Source organism: Dipodomys spectabilis, unplaced genomic scaffold (assembly GCF_019054845.1).
Source record: "Dipodomys spectabilis isolate Male_0828 unplaced genomic scaffold, ASM1905484v1 ptg000069l, whole genome shotgun sequence".
Classification (NCBI taxonomy): Eukaryota; Metazoa; Chordata; class Mammalia; order Rodentia; family Heteromyidae; genus Dipodomys; species Dipodomys spectabilis.
Window position 1 is genome coordinate 24851311 of NW_024870746.1, and position 14368 is coordinate 24865678.

General features: G+C 48.9%; 1 protein-coding gene across 1 annotated transcript in view; it reads right to left on the reverse strand.

Moving 5' to 3' along the window:
* Positions 1-14368, reverse strand: part of Nfasc (neurofascin) — an 82015-nt gene that overhangs the window by 41346 nt on the left and 26301 nt on the right. The window contains exons 7-9 of the mRNA XM_042681680.1: positions 4871-4982; positions 3793-3977; positions 1304-1435 (exon numbers count right to left, since the gene is read on the reverse strand). Of these exons, the coding sequence (XP_042537614.1) occupies positions 1304-1435; positions 3793-3977; positions 4871-4982 (429 nt within the window). The remainder of the gene's footprint in view (positions 1-1303; positions 1436-3792; positions 3978-4870; positions 4983-14368) is intronic.

The following is a 14368-nucleotide window of genomic DNA, read 5'->3' on the forward strand; positions in this document are numbered from 1 at the left end:
GGCTAATTAGAGATAATTATCTCACAGACTTAAAAAATCTGGGCTAGCTTCCAACTGTGATCTTCATGTCTCACCTTCTGAGTAGCTAGGATTACAGGTGTGAGCCACAGGCTCTTGGCTATGGCTGGACAATCAAACAAGCAATACAACTGAACAGAATGGGATTTAAAAACTTGACCAAGTCAGGCGCTCGTGGCTCATGACTGTAATCCTAGCTACTCAGGAGGCTGAGATCTGAGGATCATGGTTCAAAGCCAGCCTGGGCAGGAAAGTCCGTGGGACTTTTTTTTTTTCTTTTGTCGGTCGTGGGGCTTGAACTCTGGGCCTGGGCACTGTCCCTCAGCTCTTCAGCTCAAGGCGAGCGCTCTACCACTTGAGCTACAGCACCACTTCTGGTTTTCTGGTGGTTTATTGGAGATAGGAGTCTCACAGTCTCTCCTACCCGGGCTGGCTTTGAGCCGCGATCCTCAGATCTCAGCCTCCTGAGTAGCTAGGATTACAGGCATGAGCCACCAGCACCCGGCTCCGTGAGACTCTTATCTCCAATAAACCACTAGAAAACCAGAAGTGGCGCTGTGGCTCAAGCGGTAGAGTGCTCGCCTTGAGCTGAAGAGCGCAGGGACAGCGCCCAGGCCCAGAGTTCAAGCTCTATGACCGACAACAAGTGGGGCTTGAACTCTGGCCTGGGTGCTGTCCCTCAGCTTTTCAGCTCAAGGCTAGTGCTCTGCCACTTGAGCCACAGCTCCACTTTCCGTTTTCTAATGGTTTACTGGAGATAAAGAATCTCACAGACTTTCTTGCCTAGGCTGGCTTTGAATGGTGATCCTCAGATCTCAGCCTCCTGAGTAGCTAGGGTTACAGGCTTGAGCCACCGGCGCCAGGTTTCAACAATAATCTTGCACATTGCCACATAACCCTGCCTTATTTGGCAATGACAATGGAAGGCCTTCTAAGCCCTAGCTGTCACTTAAGAGCCCAAACTTCAGAGAGATAGCTGTAGTGACCAGATTCTAAACTTGACTCTGTGCAGAAAGCAAAGATTTAAGAAAATCCCAAGGGAGCAGAAACACCCTGGACAAGTGACAGAAGCACAGAGCTCCAGGCCTCCTGACTTCCAGTGGTATCTTGTGCAAAGGTAAGGCAGACACCTGTCTCTGGAGATGTCTGAAGGGATGGAATGGGCTGCTGGAAGCGGTGGCTCTTTCCTGTCACATTTAATGTTTCTAGGCTTCCACAGGGGTGGGGATCTGGAGCCTCTGACAGGACAAGGGAGAGCCTGGTGGCACAGTAATTCGCTACTCACATTGCAAAGGCTCCCCATTCACCATCCACTGGACAGTGGGCTTGGGGTTCCCATTGGCTCGACACACCAGTCTCCCATCCTCTCCAGGAGCCAGGATCAAGTTCTTGGGTTCATCCAGCCAGTAGGGAGCAGCTGGAAGAAAAGGCAGCATAGGCAGGTGAGTTATATAGCGTGAGGCACCAGACAGGCTCCTGTAGGAAGGCAGGAGCCCAAGTCCCAGCCCCAGGCCTTCACCCTAGGTGAGCACCAGGGCTTATCTTCATGGTAGTGACTTGGTCCAGTGTGTATGTAGCTTACTTGGCCTTGCAGGTGCACTGACAGTGAGTTAGAGCCTACACCTGGGCAGTCAGTAGATGGTAAACAAAAATGCCGTTCCTGAAGGGTTTTTAATGTTTTTTTGTTTTGTTTTGTTTTTAAATTTTTGCCAGGGGCTTGAACTCAATGCCTGGGCATGGTCCCGAGCTTCTATTTTGCTCAAGGCTAAGATTCTACCACTTAAACCACAGTACCACTTTTTTTCCCCCAGCCATTTGTGTCATTTATTGAAGGAAAATGACTTCCTGCACAGTACCACTTTTTAAAGTAGTTTATTGAAGAGTCTCCTGGGCTTTCCTGCCTGGGCTAGACTTCAAACTGCAATCCTCAGATCTCAGCCTCCAGAGTAGCTAGGATTAAACATGTGAGCCACTGGTCCCCTGCCTGAAGGCCTTTTATTGTGCTGGTCCTGGGGTTTGATCTCAGGACCTGGGCATTGTCCCTGAGTTTTTTGCTCAAGGCTAATGTTCTATCACTTGAGCCACAGGTCCACTTCCAGCTTTTTGGTGGTTCATTGGAAATAAGGGTTTCACAATCTTTCCTGCCCAAGTTAGCTTCAAACCAAGATCTTCGCTCTCAGCCTCTTGAGTAGCATATTACAAGTGTGAGCCACTATTATCTGAAAGGCTTTTAAAACATGAGTGCTGGTGCTCACTTTAGATCTACTATGTCAGATTCCTCAGGCGATGCCTAAGTGATGGGTGCATTTGTTTATTATTGTTAATATTTTTTGCAGTGTTAGGGCTTAAACTTGTGATTTTGCAATTGCTGAACAAATACTCCACTACTTGAGCAATGCCCCCAGTCCTTTTGACATTTAGTTTAGTTTTTGGATATGTAAGATCTTATGCTAACGTTGTCAGGGCAAGCTTTGAACCGTGATCCTCTGCCATCTGCCTCCTAAGAAAATATTATCACAGGCACACACTAGCATACCTAGCTTTTCCTATATGTATGTACCAGTCTTGAGGCTTGAACTCAGAGCCCAGGTGTTGGCCCTTAGTTCTTTTGCTCCAAGCTAGTGCTCTACTACTTGAGACACAGCTCCACTTTAGCTTTTTGGTGGTTAATTGGAGATGAGAGTATCCTTGACTTCAAACCATGATCCTCAGATCTGAGCCTTCTGAGTAGCTAGAATTATAGGCAGAGACACCAGCTCTAGCTTGTTTTTGAGACAGGGTTTTATTAACTTTTTCCAGGTCTGGCCTTGAACCTTAATCCTCCTATTTCCATCTCCTGAGTAGCTTGGATTACAGGCAAATGCCACCATACTCAGCTATGGCCGGTGCTATTATAGATCATAGCATTTATGATATGTACCGACAAGTTCCATTTACTTCACTAGGCTGGTCTCTTTGGATTTCTGTTGCTGCAAGAGGAGATTATTTAAAAAAGACTAAATTTGCTCTTTTAGACACTGAACTTCAGTGGAAGCCAAGTACTTCACTGACCACCTCTTTCAAATGTTTTGACAATTGTGTGACTGTACAGATATGTGGATTTTCCCACCTATCTCAAAGATCTTGATCTCCTCTCCTTAAGATTAAGAGCCCCTTGTTTGTGCATGGTGCTGAAATCAGAGTCACAAGTTCAACCAACGGGGAGTTGAGAAAGTTCTCGTGTTCAGGCCTCAGAGCTCACTGACCCACTGAGAAGTGACTCAGGCAGCCCATCACACACGGCTGGGACCCATGAAGGCAGGTGCTCTCCTGCCTGTAACAGCTCAGGTGGGCTCTCTCTGCTCAAGGGGGGGAAGGGAAGTGAGTCAAGAAATCATTTTGGTCAAGATGATTCCCCATCCTTAGCAAGAAGCATCGTGCCATGCACACATACACAGACAGCACAGGCCAAGACAACACATCACGAACGGAAATGCGAAATGAAAGAAAGAAAAGGCTCTGGGAATGATCCGAATGGGCCACAAGAGGATACTCCCCCACTGAGGGAGCCCGGCACCTGAGAGAGTTTGTGATGGTCAAGGTGTGGCTCCTTTCCTCAACAGTCTCCCATCCCAGGGAATGACACCACCTGTGGCAGGTCACTGCTGCCCCTAACCATCAAAAATTTCCCTACTTACTGTGCTGCCCAGCCCCCCCACTCAGAGGGAAGGGGAGATCATGGCATTTAGGTGTTGAAGGTTAGCAAAATAATCATGAGAAATACACACAACGTACCCTTTACTCTCACCGAGATCGTGTGCCGGATGCTGCCCATCTTGTTGGAGGCCAGGCAGAAGTACTCCCCAGAGTCTTCCTCCGAGACATTGGTGATTCGAAGGGCCTTGTTAAAGTTCTCGAACTTGGCCTTGTCAGATGGGAGGTCCCCACCTTTCTTGTACCATGCGATGTCTGGAGTTGGGCTAGAAGAGGGACCGAACAGGAAACAGAGGACTTACCACAAGTGGTGACCTGTATCTTCTAGACCACCAAGCACTGAGTATCTGGAAATGTACATGGGCCTGAGAGGGTGCCTGGCCTCTCAGAGCCCGCTGTTCCCATTCAGAAGAGGTGCTTAGTCACAGAGCACCCGAGCGGCCAAGCTGAGATCCCATGTGACCCTCAGGTACCTACAGAGTACAGCTGCTTCTTTTTCTAGTTTCTCAAAGCAGATATGTCTGGAACAGACGAGGACAGATATGATCTGCAGAGTTCTGCTCCCTAAGGGAGGTTGTTTCCTCTTTATTCCTCTTCCTCCTCCTCCTCCTCTTCCTTCCTTCTTTCTTCTTTTTTGGCAGTAGTAGAACTGAACTCAGACCTTTCTGCTGGCTAGGCAAGTGCTCTGTCACTGGGCCAAGTCCCTAGACCTCTTTGCTTTAGTTAACTTTTTTTCAGATAAGGTCATGTTTTTACCCAGGCTGGCAGACTGCGACTTAAATTTTTTTTTTTTTGGTTATTATAAATGTAATGTGCAGAAGGGTTACAGTTACATAAGTCAGGTAAAGAGTACTCAGACTGGAATACTAACTACAGCCTCCTATGTAACTGTGGATCACAGATACGTACCAGTAATCTTGGTTTATTTGTTGAGATGGGAGGTCTTGCTAACTTTTTACCCCAGGCTGGCCTTAAACTGTGATCTTTCCAATCATCTCTGAGAAACTGGGATTATAGGCATGTACTACTGCACATTTTTTCTTCTTTTTTTCCTTTTTTTATACTACTGGCGTGCCTCCAAATGTGCAAGCGCATAGCATGGCCACACTCCCACCCCAGCCTCCTGGAGAGGCTAATGCAGGATGCAAAGTGTACGTACACGCCAGAAGCGATGCACTCCAGCAGGAGATCCATGCCGCGAAGTACCATCTGACTGCTGGATGTGCCCTGAGGATACATGAAGCTGGGCGTTCTCTCTGCAACTCCTCGGGCTGCAACGGGACAGAAAAGCTCTCGTGAGCCTCCTGCCCAGAGGGCTGGCCCACGTAGACCAAAGCTATAGGGCTAGAGAGAAAAGCCATCGGACCCTCCCAGGACCTTCCTAGCCCAGCCCACCCCCAGGGCATGGGAAGCAATGAGAGGTGTTAGGAAACTTGGGCTCCTAGGCCCCACCAGCACAAGTGTGGGACTAGCTTTGGGTTCTGAAAGGGTGTGCTAAGAGGAACCTTGATTCTCTGAGTCCAGGAACCCTCCCTTCCCTGGGATTGGGTGTAAGGGGCTAGGAAGTATGAAATCAACTCCCTGAATTGGACCCCTGTGTGTGTGGGGGGGCAGGGGCCACTCTGGTATCTTCTCCAGACACAGACTTGGAAAATGGAGAAGGCAGGTATTTGGGGGCCACAGGACAGACAAGCTGCTCTCTGGGACCCTGAAGACAAGGAGCTGGGATGAGGCCACAAAGCCCCAGATAAACAGTCACACATGTGGAGTTATTAATGGCTTAGCAAAGACATGGAGAGAATTAATGAGCAGAGATGAAAGGAAATCACTCTGGGGCCAAGACCACTCTGTCTCCTCACTAATGACTTTGGAAATGGGCGGGGGAGGAGGGTGTTAATTGCATGTGAGATGCCGGGTGAGGGGCGAGGAACGTGGCATCCAAGATGGACGATGTGATCTATAATTCAATGAGGCTGGAGCAGCCAGGGGTGGGTGAGCGGCAATCTATGAAATCCATGTCAGTTTAAAGGGCAGGTAGCTCCCAAGGTGATACTGTCAGAATGGCTGTCGCCCTGTGGGAGGGGTCATGCCAGTCTGGGTGGACCCTACCTTGCTTGAGCTTTACCTCTGTTACAGAGTTCTCTGTACAGCTCTATAGAATGGATGTGATAGATGAAAGCAAGAAATTTCTAAACTTAAGACAAAACGGATACACTCTCTCTCCCTAAATAAAAACATAAACTGAGCCTGTCTGTGGGGTTTAATGAGTCTTAGACTCAGCTGGACAAGTCAGAGGTGGAGGAAGGCAGAGCTGCCAGGAGCCCTGGGAGATGCCAGAGTGAGAACAGAAGCATTCATCCAGGTTTAATCGGTGCTGGCAGAGGACAGAGTGGTGGAGATCCAGCCCTGGGTACTGTTGCTTTCCAAGGGTGATTGCTGGGTTAGCTGGAGCCTGGCTGGACTCAGGAGGCCCCTAGCCTAGGGACACTCAGCTTTTCTCTGGCATCTCCTGGGAGTTTGCTTCTGTTTAATCTTTTTGGGGAGAGAAGAAAGACAGGCTGAAGTATTGAGGCTCCTGACACCTAGCAAGTGGACAATAAATGTTTGTGGATGGAGCAATTGAACAGGGAGAAGGAGGAGGAGGAGGAAGAGAAGGAAGAAGAGGAGAAGCACCAGGAGGAGGTGAAGGAAGAGGAGGAGCCATTTACCCCACATTTTCTCTTCTTGTAGGTGTCCTGTCTCCCCAGCACACACATGCGCTTGTGCACACACACACACAACAGTGGCAAATGAAGGGTTAATCCATTATATGGTTAATTGGTTACATCTCTACCTATAGTGCTTGCAGGAGCCAGGTCTCAGGACCTAGGCAGCAGCAGCTTCTGCAGCAGAAGCAGCAGCTTCCACCTCCCTCCCCCGGTCACCCCCTGAATGAATCACCACACAGTGAAGGCAACACAAGTTCAAGGGCACCTTGAGGACAGGAGTCTATGCAGGGCTGGAAACCCTGCTATGATGTGGAAGAGGTCCCAGTTCCGTGTCACACCTATTCCACACAGGGACAAACTCTGCAGAAGCTGATCTGTGAGCCCACAGGCGTTTAATCCACCCCACAGCACACAGTCATGACCACACATGGGGAGTGGATCGGCAGGACAAGGAGGAGGGACCCACGCAGAGCCCTGTTGTGGCACCTCGACACAAGGTAGCTGTGATAGTAGAAAGCCCACAGGCACAGCAGATTTGTGGAATGTGGAATCACAACCCAGAATCAGCTCCAGGGAGAAGAAGGTCCTGGGAAGCAAGCCAGGTTCAAAGAATAGGAAGGAAGAGCCTTCAAGGCAGGGGTGGTCACTGGGACCTCCATTAGTGGGCATTTCTTTTTTTAAGGGCCAAGCATTGTGCTAACAGGCCTGGACATTGCCAGCATATTTAACCTCATGACTTAGGGTGCTATTACCCCCATTTCTGAGGCTCTATGGAGACTGTACTCTACATCTATTCTAAATCTTCTCTCAGTGTAAACACGGAGGGTCCTCTTGTCCCCACTTCTGGTAGGCCATCTGGGGGCTATCTTTCCTGCTCAAACCAAACCCGAAGTCTCCAGGCAGAAGGGGAAGCAGGACGATGCCTCTGTCTTAATGTCGCTCTGGTGCCTGCCATGTTTCACTCCTCTCAGACTCCATCTCGTTTTGGTGACCGTGGATTAGCTTGTGACCCAAGCTGGGCAAAAATCAGGTGGGGACAAAAGAAGAGGTCTAAAGCATCTCCACAGGATTCTTAGGGACACAAGAGTCAGGGTGACACAGAGCCCCGAGGAATGGGAAGGCTGGTGCCAAAAGGAAGGGAAGAGGAAAGTGGCCAGCTGCAGTAAGTAGACTCTACATGAACATAAGAGGAATGGTCCAGCTGGTAGCTTTGAACCAAACCTTTATAGATTCAGGGCCCACCTGACTCTAGCCAAAAGACAGCCATTCCCCTCTTGTTCCCATAAACTATGGCTCAGAGCAGACTCATGAACATCTAGGGGATACCAGGACATGACACTATGTCAGTCATGTTGGCTTTAAAGGTCCAAACAGCACTGGCTCCTGATCACCTCCTGCTGGGGAAGGATCAAGAAGACTGACAAGCTGGGTTGTTTGCTTCCAACAACTGCTACGTTATCAGGATGGCAGCTCAGTGAATAGATGTATCTGAGGACCTTTGCCAACAAACAGCTTTTAAGGGTAGCTGGATCCTACTCCAGGCTGCTTTGCTGCCTTTGATTCTTGGAACTGAGAACCAGAGACTCACAGGGCTGGATTCCTGCATTCCTGCAATCCCAGAATCCCCTCCACCACTCTGGCCCTAGGAATGGCTAACCGAACAATCTAGAAGGTAGATAAACTTTTTGTCTAGTAACTTGTGTTACCTCTCACTGCCAGGAAGTTTCTTCTGTATGATGAACTCAAGCCCCTTGTGCTGTAGCTGCAGCTTTTCTTCCTTACATTTCTTTAGTCTGCTCTAACACCTCTCCCTGCAGAGTGTGTTCTTCCTGTATGTATACCAGCTTTTCTCCCCTTGGCTTCAACTTCTCTGTGTGTATCTTATTTTCAGATGAGATGAGGTATATTTTCAGAGTGGTATGGCTGTAACTTTCAGAAATAGATGGACTAGGGCTGGGGGCATGACTCAAGTGGTAGAGTCCTTGCATAGCAAGTGCTAGGCCCTGAGTTCAAATCCCAGTACCACTGAGAAGCAAAGTAATGACAAGAAACAAACTCTATAGGCAACATGAAACCCCTCTCTTTAAAGCCTTCCATTTACAGTGACACTTTAATCACTGGTATGCTACACCTTACTAGGCGCCATCTCCCCACTCCCCTCTCTAACCTTCCCAACCATCCAATAGGACTGGCAATATTCCCATTTGGCAGATGAGGAATGTAAAGTCCTGAGCTACTAAGTGACTTGTGTAGCATCAATCAGTGGTCTGTCTTGGAGTCTGTGTGATGCCACGCAACCTACCTGCTCCACATAGGACCATCGGCTCTCCTGCCTGAGCCATTCCTAAGTGGCTTCCTCTGCCACTCTGCGGGATGGAGCACCCGGGCAATGTTCAGAGGATATCAACCCACAGTAGAAATTGTCAGGGCAAAATAGTACAGGTGACCCTGATGCTATGAGAGAGAGTTGTCATCTTTCAAAGCCAGAGCGACACACTGGGCATGTGACACCAATGCCAAGCCTCTTCAGCTCCCTGTGTTCAGGGAGAATCTTCTCCTTCCCCCCTCCCCTCCCCCGCCCCTTTTTTGTCGGTCATGGGGCTTGAACTCTGGCCTGGGAGCTGTCCCTCAGCTCTTCAGCTCAAGGCAAGGGCTCTATCACTTGAGCCACAGTGCCACTTGCGGTTTTCTAGTAGTTAATTGGAAATAAGAGTCTCATGGAGTTTCCTGCCCAGGCTGGCTTTGAACTGTGATCCTCAGATCTCAGCCTCCTAAGTAGCTAGGATTACAGGTGTGAGTCACTGGTACCCAGCTCCTTCTTTGCCTTTTGCCTTTCTATTTCTTTCTAGAACATTGCCTGGCTCTCCTTTGTTCTACATTGACTCTATCTGCTCACCTGGCTTCCTTTTCTTTCTGTTTGCTTCATACCTGGTCAGCCCCATCCTGCCATGGATTGTAGACAAAGGGAGAGTCTCCAAGTGAGCCTCTTGTGAAATTCTTGTGAATCCACCATCTTGGAAGGTTTCCACAACTCTCACTCGTGTTCTGGTAATAATACCGACCGCTGGTTAAATGCTGTTTTAAGAGGCTGGATCTCTAAAGCTTATTCCATTTCCCTTCATGTTTACCTTACATAAAGCAAGGAGTGAGGGCCAAATGGTCTCTAAGGGACTTTCTGGCTTAGGTCTACTGGCTTTCAGAATCCTTCTTAGAATAGATTCCTTGGAATCCAATTTAGGAAAAGGCACATTCTACCCTGGTAGTGTTCTGGGGCTCTTGACACACTGTGATTGGCTCTGATTGGCTCTATTATCTTGAAAACAAACAGTCCTCAGATTCCAACAAAGAAAGGTCCCCTGCTTTCTCGGCAATAAATCTCTTTGGCAGAATCTCAGTGTGGTTCTCGCTGCTTGGTGCCAAGTGGGAGACTTTGTCTCTCTTCCTGGCTTTTGCTCCCTCATCCCATCCCCCACATCAATCATGGTTTATACTAGCACATCTCCATACCAGCACTTCCTATCTGTTTGAGTCCTCAATGACACCCTTGGGGACCAACAGCCTAGCCTTCCAAGGCATAACTGATGATGGGGATCAGCTGTGTCACCAGAGCCAGCAAATGTTGATTACTCTGGTTGCTCAAGGAAAACAAGGCATTCTTTGGTCACTGTGAGGGGGTAGCTCAGGTGTGAAAATGGCTGATTCTCTTATTAACAGACTGAGCGGCCCACAGTGGGATGTTAGGAGTATGTCCCACTGTAATTGTTCCATGACTTGCAAATGTGGGCTGGTGGGCAATGCATTTGCATACATTACCCCGGTGAGGCACAGCTGTGTGAAGTCAGCAGAGGCCCAACTTCATTTACACTCACCTGCAAATACCATTCCAAGGGGACTCGCGCTCCCATTTCCTTCGACCTACCAGAGAAGTAGCACTCCCAGAATCAAATTCTAGGTGACTAAGGAGCCATTTCGTCTCCACACACTTGAAGAGAGTTAACTAAACTGAAAAAGTTATCTGTGGTATTTAAATGACTATCGGGAGCCAGACTTCCCGTTTCCTCCTAACCTGCTCTCAGAAACTCTCCACCCACCCATCACCAATTCCTAAAAGCCTCTGCTGAAACCTACAGGGAGCTCTTTGGAGCCCCAGCCTGGCTCAAACCACCTGTTAAGAATTCAGCAACTAGAGCTCTGCACGTTGGCAAGATTACACTTCTGTGTGAGCCCCCTCATTCCCAGACTGGCCATCTTCCCTCCTGGCAGGCAGCATCCTGAGGAGTTGCCGTGGCAACCTGGCCTGGCTAGCTGTCAGCCCTGCCAACCCAGCAGGAGTTAATGATGCAGAATCAGTCAAGTTAGGCAGACTGGGTTAGGACAGGCAAGGTTACTCCCAAGGTTACAGCCACAACTCACCACTGTACATGTCAGGGTGGTTTCGTAAGGACGAGTCATTATAGGGGTGGTCTGCAATAAACAAAAGAGGGTGAGCAAACAGGAGGCCACAAAGAAGTCACAGAGGCATATGCAGGGAGGGAAAAACAGAAAGGCAAAGCCACACATACACACAAAAAAAGAAAACTGGGGTGAGCACCAGTGGTGTTTGCAAAGGAAGGACACAGCGCACTTAGAAAAGAATATACACCCAGTGAAGACCAAGCAACACAAAGCAGCCCCGCAAGGAACATAAAGCTTAATTCCTGCAAAAGAAGGCAATCATACTTTTTTTTTTTTTTTAAAAAAAAGGAAAGACATTAGGCTTGAACTTGGCTGGGTCCTTCTATGATTGGAACAAAGGAGGTAAGGATTAGTGTTCCCTAGAGGAAATTTCAGGACCAACTTCTCCCCAGCGTCTCCAGGTCCCCAGGGCTCATTCCATATCAGGCCAGCTGAGGAGAAAGGTTTTAGTGGATTTCTGCCTGTGTGGAAGCTAAGCTGTAGGGATGGGTGGGAAGTGAATTGGAGAAGACCGTCATCAGTAAGAGAGGCCAACAGAGGGACGTTGGCAGTGCCCAGCAGTAAGCACCCCCTATCTGAGCAGGTGGGTACAATTGTGCTCCCTGCAAGAATTCTCTGTTGAGAGGGCTCAGCTGGGGTTCCAGCTCTGGAACAGAAGGGAGAGTGTGGGACAGGAGAGCAAGATAGCAAGCTGAGGGTACCACCTTGGTCCTGGAAAGGCCTGCTAACTGTGTTGGAGACTCAGCTCTCTAGACTGTGGGGGATGGAGAGGGGGATGAGGACTCTCCTCCCAGATTAAGAGGAGGTTAAACCCTAGGGCACTTAGTCCTTCATAAAAAGACTTTTGGGAACAGGACAGGACATATACACTTGCCACTGTTCTTAAGTAGCTTTTTCCTTCTCCACTGTCCCTGTTTCTTAGAGTTTAAGTTCTGATGGTAGCCACAGGGGGTGGAGGGTGTACAGCTGACTGGAAGCCAAGCAGACAGTCCCAGGAGCCCAGGACACAGTCCAACTGCCTGGGAGCTGCCAGGTGCTGTGCCAAAATATTTGCATATTTGACGACAGATCAAATCCTGTTTCAACTAATTATAAGGATATTCGAGTTCTTTTTTGGGACTGGCATTGCATGTCCAATCTGCTCCACACCCGGCAGGAAGATGTTCATTATTCAGAGCTAGTCTTTAAGACTAGCTGGTGGTGAAGGGGGTGGTCTGGTTGAGAAGGTACTTTGGTTGAATCTAGAGTGAAAGATAATGGAATGAAGGGGTGGGATTGGAAAGGATATTCCTCACTTCTCCTAAGGGAGGACTGCAGCATGCAAGCACGGAAGGGACCAAGTCTCATGCTCCCCTGGTTCCATGCCACAGGCGAGTTTCCTTTTCTGGGGAAATGGCCCACACCTCCAATAGAGGGTTGGGAGCATGAGTGAGATTTGGGGAGGGAGGCGCCGAGTCCTCTAAGATCACCATTGAGACATCAAAAGGAAATGTGGGATGCCCTCACCTCTTCCCTGTGATGTAGCAGGAGGGACCCAATGTCTGTCACTGTGTGGGCAAAGAGGGAACAGGTGCAGCTTGGAAAGCCTGACTCCACCGGTTAGCTTTGCATTCTAGAACAGACTCCAAAATGCATTTTGATTGCCCAGTATTTTGCAATCTCCCTCTTTCTCTCCCTTTAATGCAATTAATAAAACACCAAGGTGGGGGGGATTGATTTCTCCCCAAATGGCAAACTGTGGGCAGACTTTTTTGCCTCCCCACCCTCCCCCAAACCCAGCTCTGAAGGTACAAGAGAAAGCCTGTGTCCTTTCCAGACAGGAAAGTCAAGAAAGCCCAACTGTGCTATTTTAAGCAACTGTGCCCAATTCTAGGCAGGTTCAGATGCCCAGGACTTGGTTCCAGCCAAAGTTTCCCCTGGGAGAACTCCAGGAAGCCAGTGGATTCTGTTCCAGTCACCTAGACGGTTTCTGTCATTTGGAGGAAGGAGTTTCCAGTGAAACAGAAGACCCAGTAACAAAGCAGAAACAAATATCCCTTACTTCCTCAGGTAGAGAATAGGATGTTTCTGGAAAGTTCCTCTTCTAACCCTCTAAGTGTTTAATTTTACAGAGGATGAGTCCCTAACCCCGACCCCCATTTCCTGGCTTCAGCCTGGGACAGCCAAAGGTCACTCAGCTCAAGCTCAGGAGCAGCAGGTGACCTTGCAGCATTCCCCAGGCAAGCAGCGAGGTCCAGGTGGTGACACAGAGGCTCAGCAAGGTCAGCTTGAGAGCATCATGAACAGCTCTGATCTTCCCACTGGCTCCTCCTCATGCTAGCCCTGACCTGGTTACTGAGGCCACTCTGAGATCCTGGGCAGACCACACTGTCCTGTCCAGTGCAGCCAGCTGGCAGTCAGTCACCTGAATACACTGAGAGACACTGCAGACAAACCACCGTGCTTCCCCGGGAGCCTCCAGGCGCCTGTCCTGCCCCCAGAAGGGAGAAAGGAGTGAGGAGGAAAGGAGAAAACCAAGGGGTCAGGACCCCATCCAAGCCTCTTCCCAGGGGCACGCACCCAAGATATCGCCAGCCACCTCAAGGTGGGCCATAGGCTACCAGGAAACTGGTAGAAACCTGTGGAATCTGCCTGTCCCCAGATGGCCTCCCCACAGACCTTGTCATCCCCTATACTGACAATATTCACAGCACAGCTCTGATACATTGAAGTATCTTTGGGTTGGGGGGTCTTCTATGCCAGGCATGTTATAAATCCATGGTGTAAACCAACAGAAACAATTTTCAACATCCCATGCAGGCTGAGGGCTTTCTAGCAAAAGTCCCAGGCTGGCTCATCCCTGTGTTTCTGACTAAATTTTTCTCATCCCTCACGGAGAGCCACCAACTCTGTGTGTGTGTGTGTGTGTGTGTGTGTGTGTACATGTGCGCGTCTGTGTGTGTGTGTGTCTGTGCATGTGTGTCTGTGCATGTGTGAGTTGTGGGGCTTGAACTCAGGGCCTGGGCACTGTCCTTGAGTTCTTCTGCTCAAGGCTAGCACTCTACCACTTTGAGCCACAGTGCCACTTCTAGTTTCTGGTGGTTAATTGGAGATAAGAGTCTCATGGACTTTCCTGCCCCAGCTGGCTTCAAACCATGATCCTCAGATCTCAGCCTCTTCAGTAGCTAGGATTACAGGCATGAGGGACCAGTGCCTGGCTTTGCTGACTCTTTAGCAGGTCAGGAAATGCTGATGTGCATTCGTATCAGGAAATAGAAATGAAAACAAATAAAGTGAAGCATAAACCTGCAATTTGCAAAAGAGATTCCATAGAGTTTAGCAAATATATCATTACAGAATCAAATACAATTTGCTTTGTTGTGTCCACTAACATTTTATGTCCTGGCTTTCTTCTAGAGAGAAAGAGAAGCATGTAATGACTAGAATAAAAGAAATAAGCTGAGGGTATCGGGGGACTTGATGACCTTTGAGCAAGTGGTTCTCAGACCCTGTGG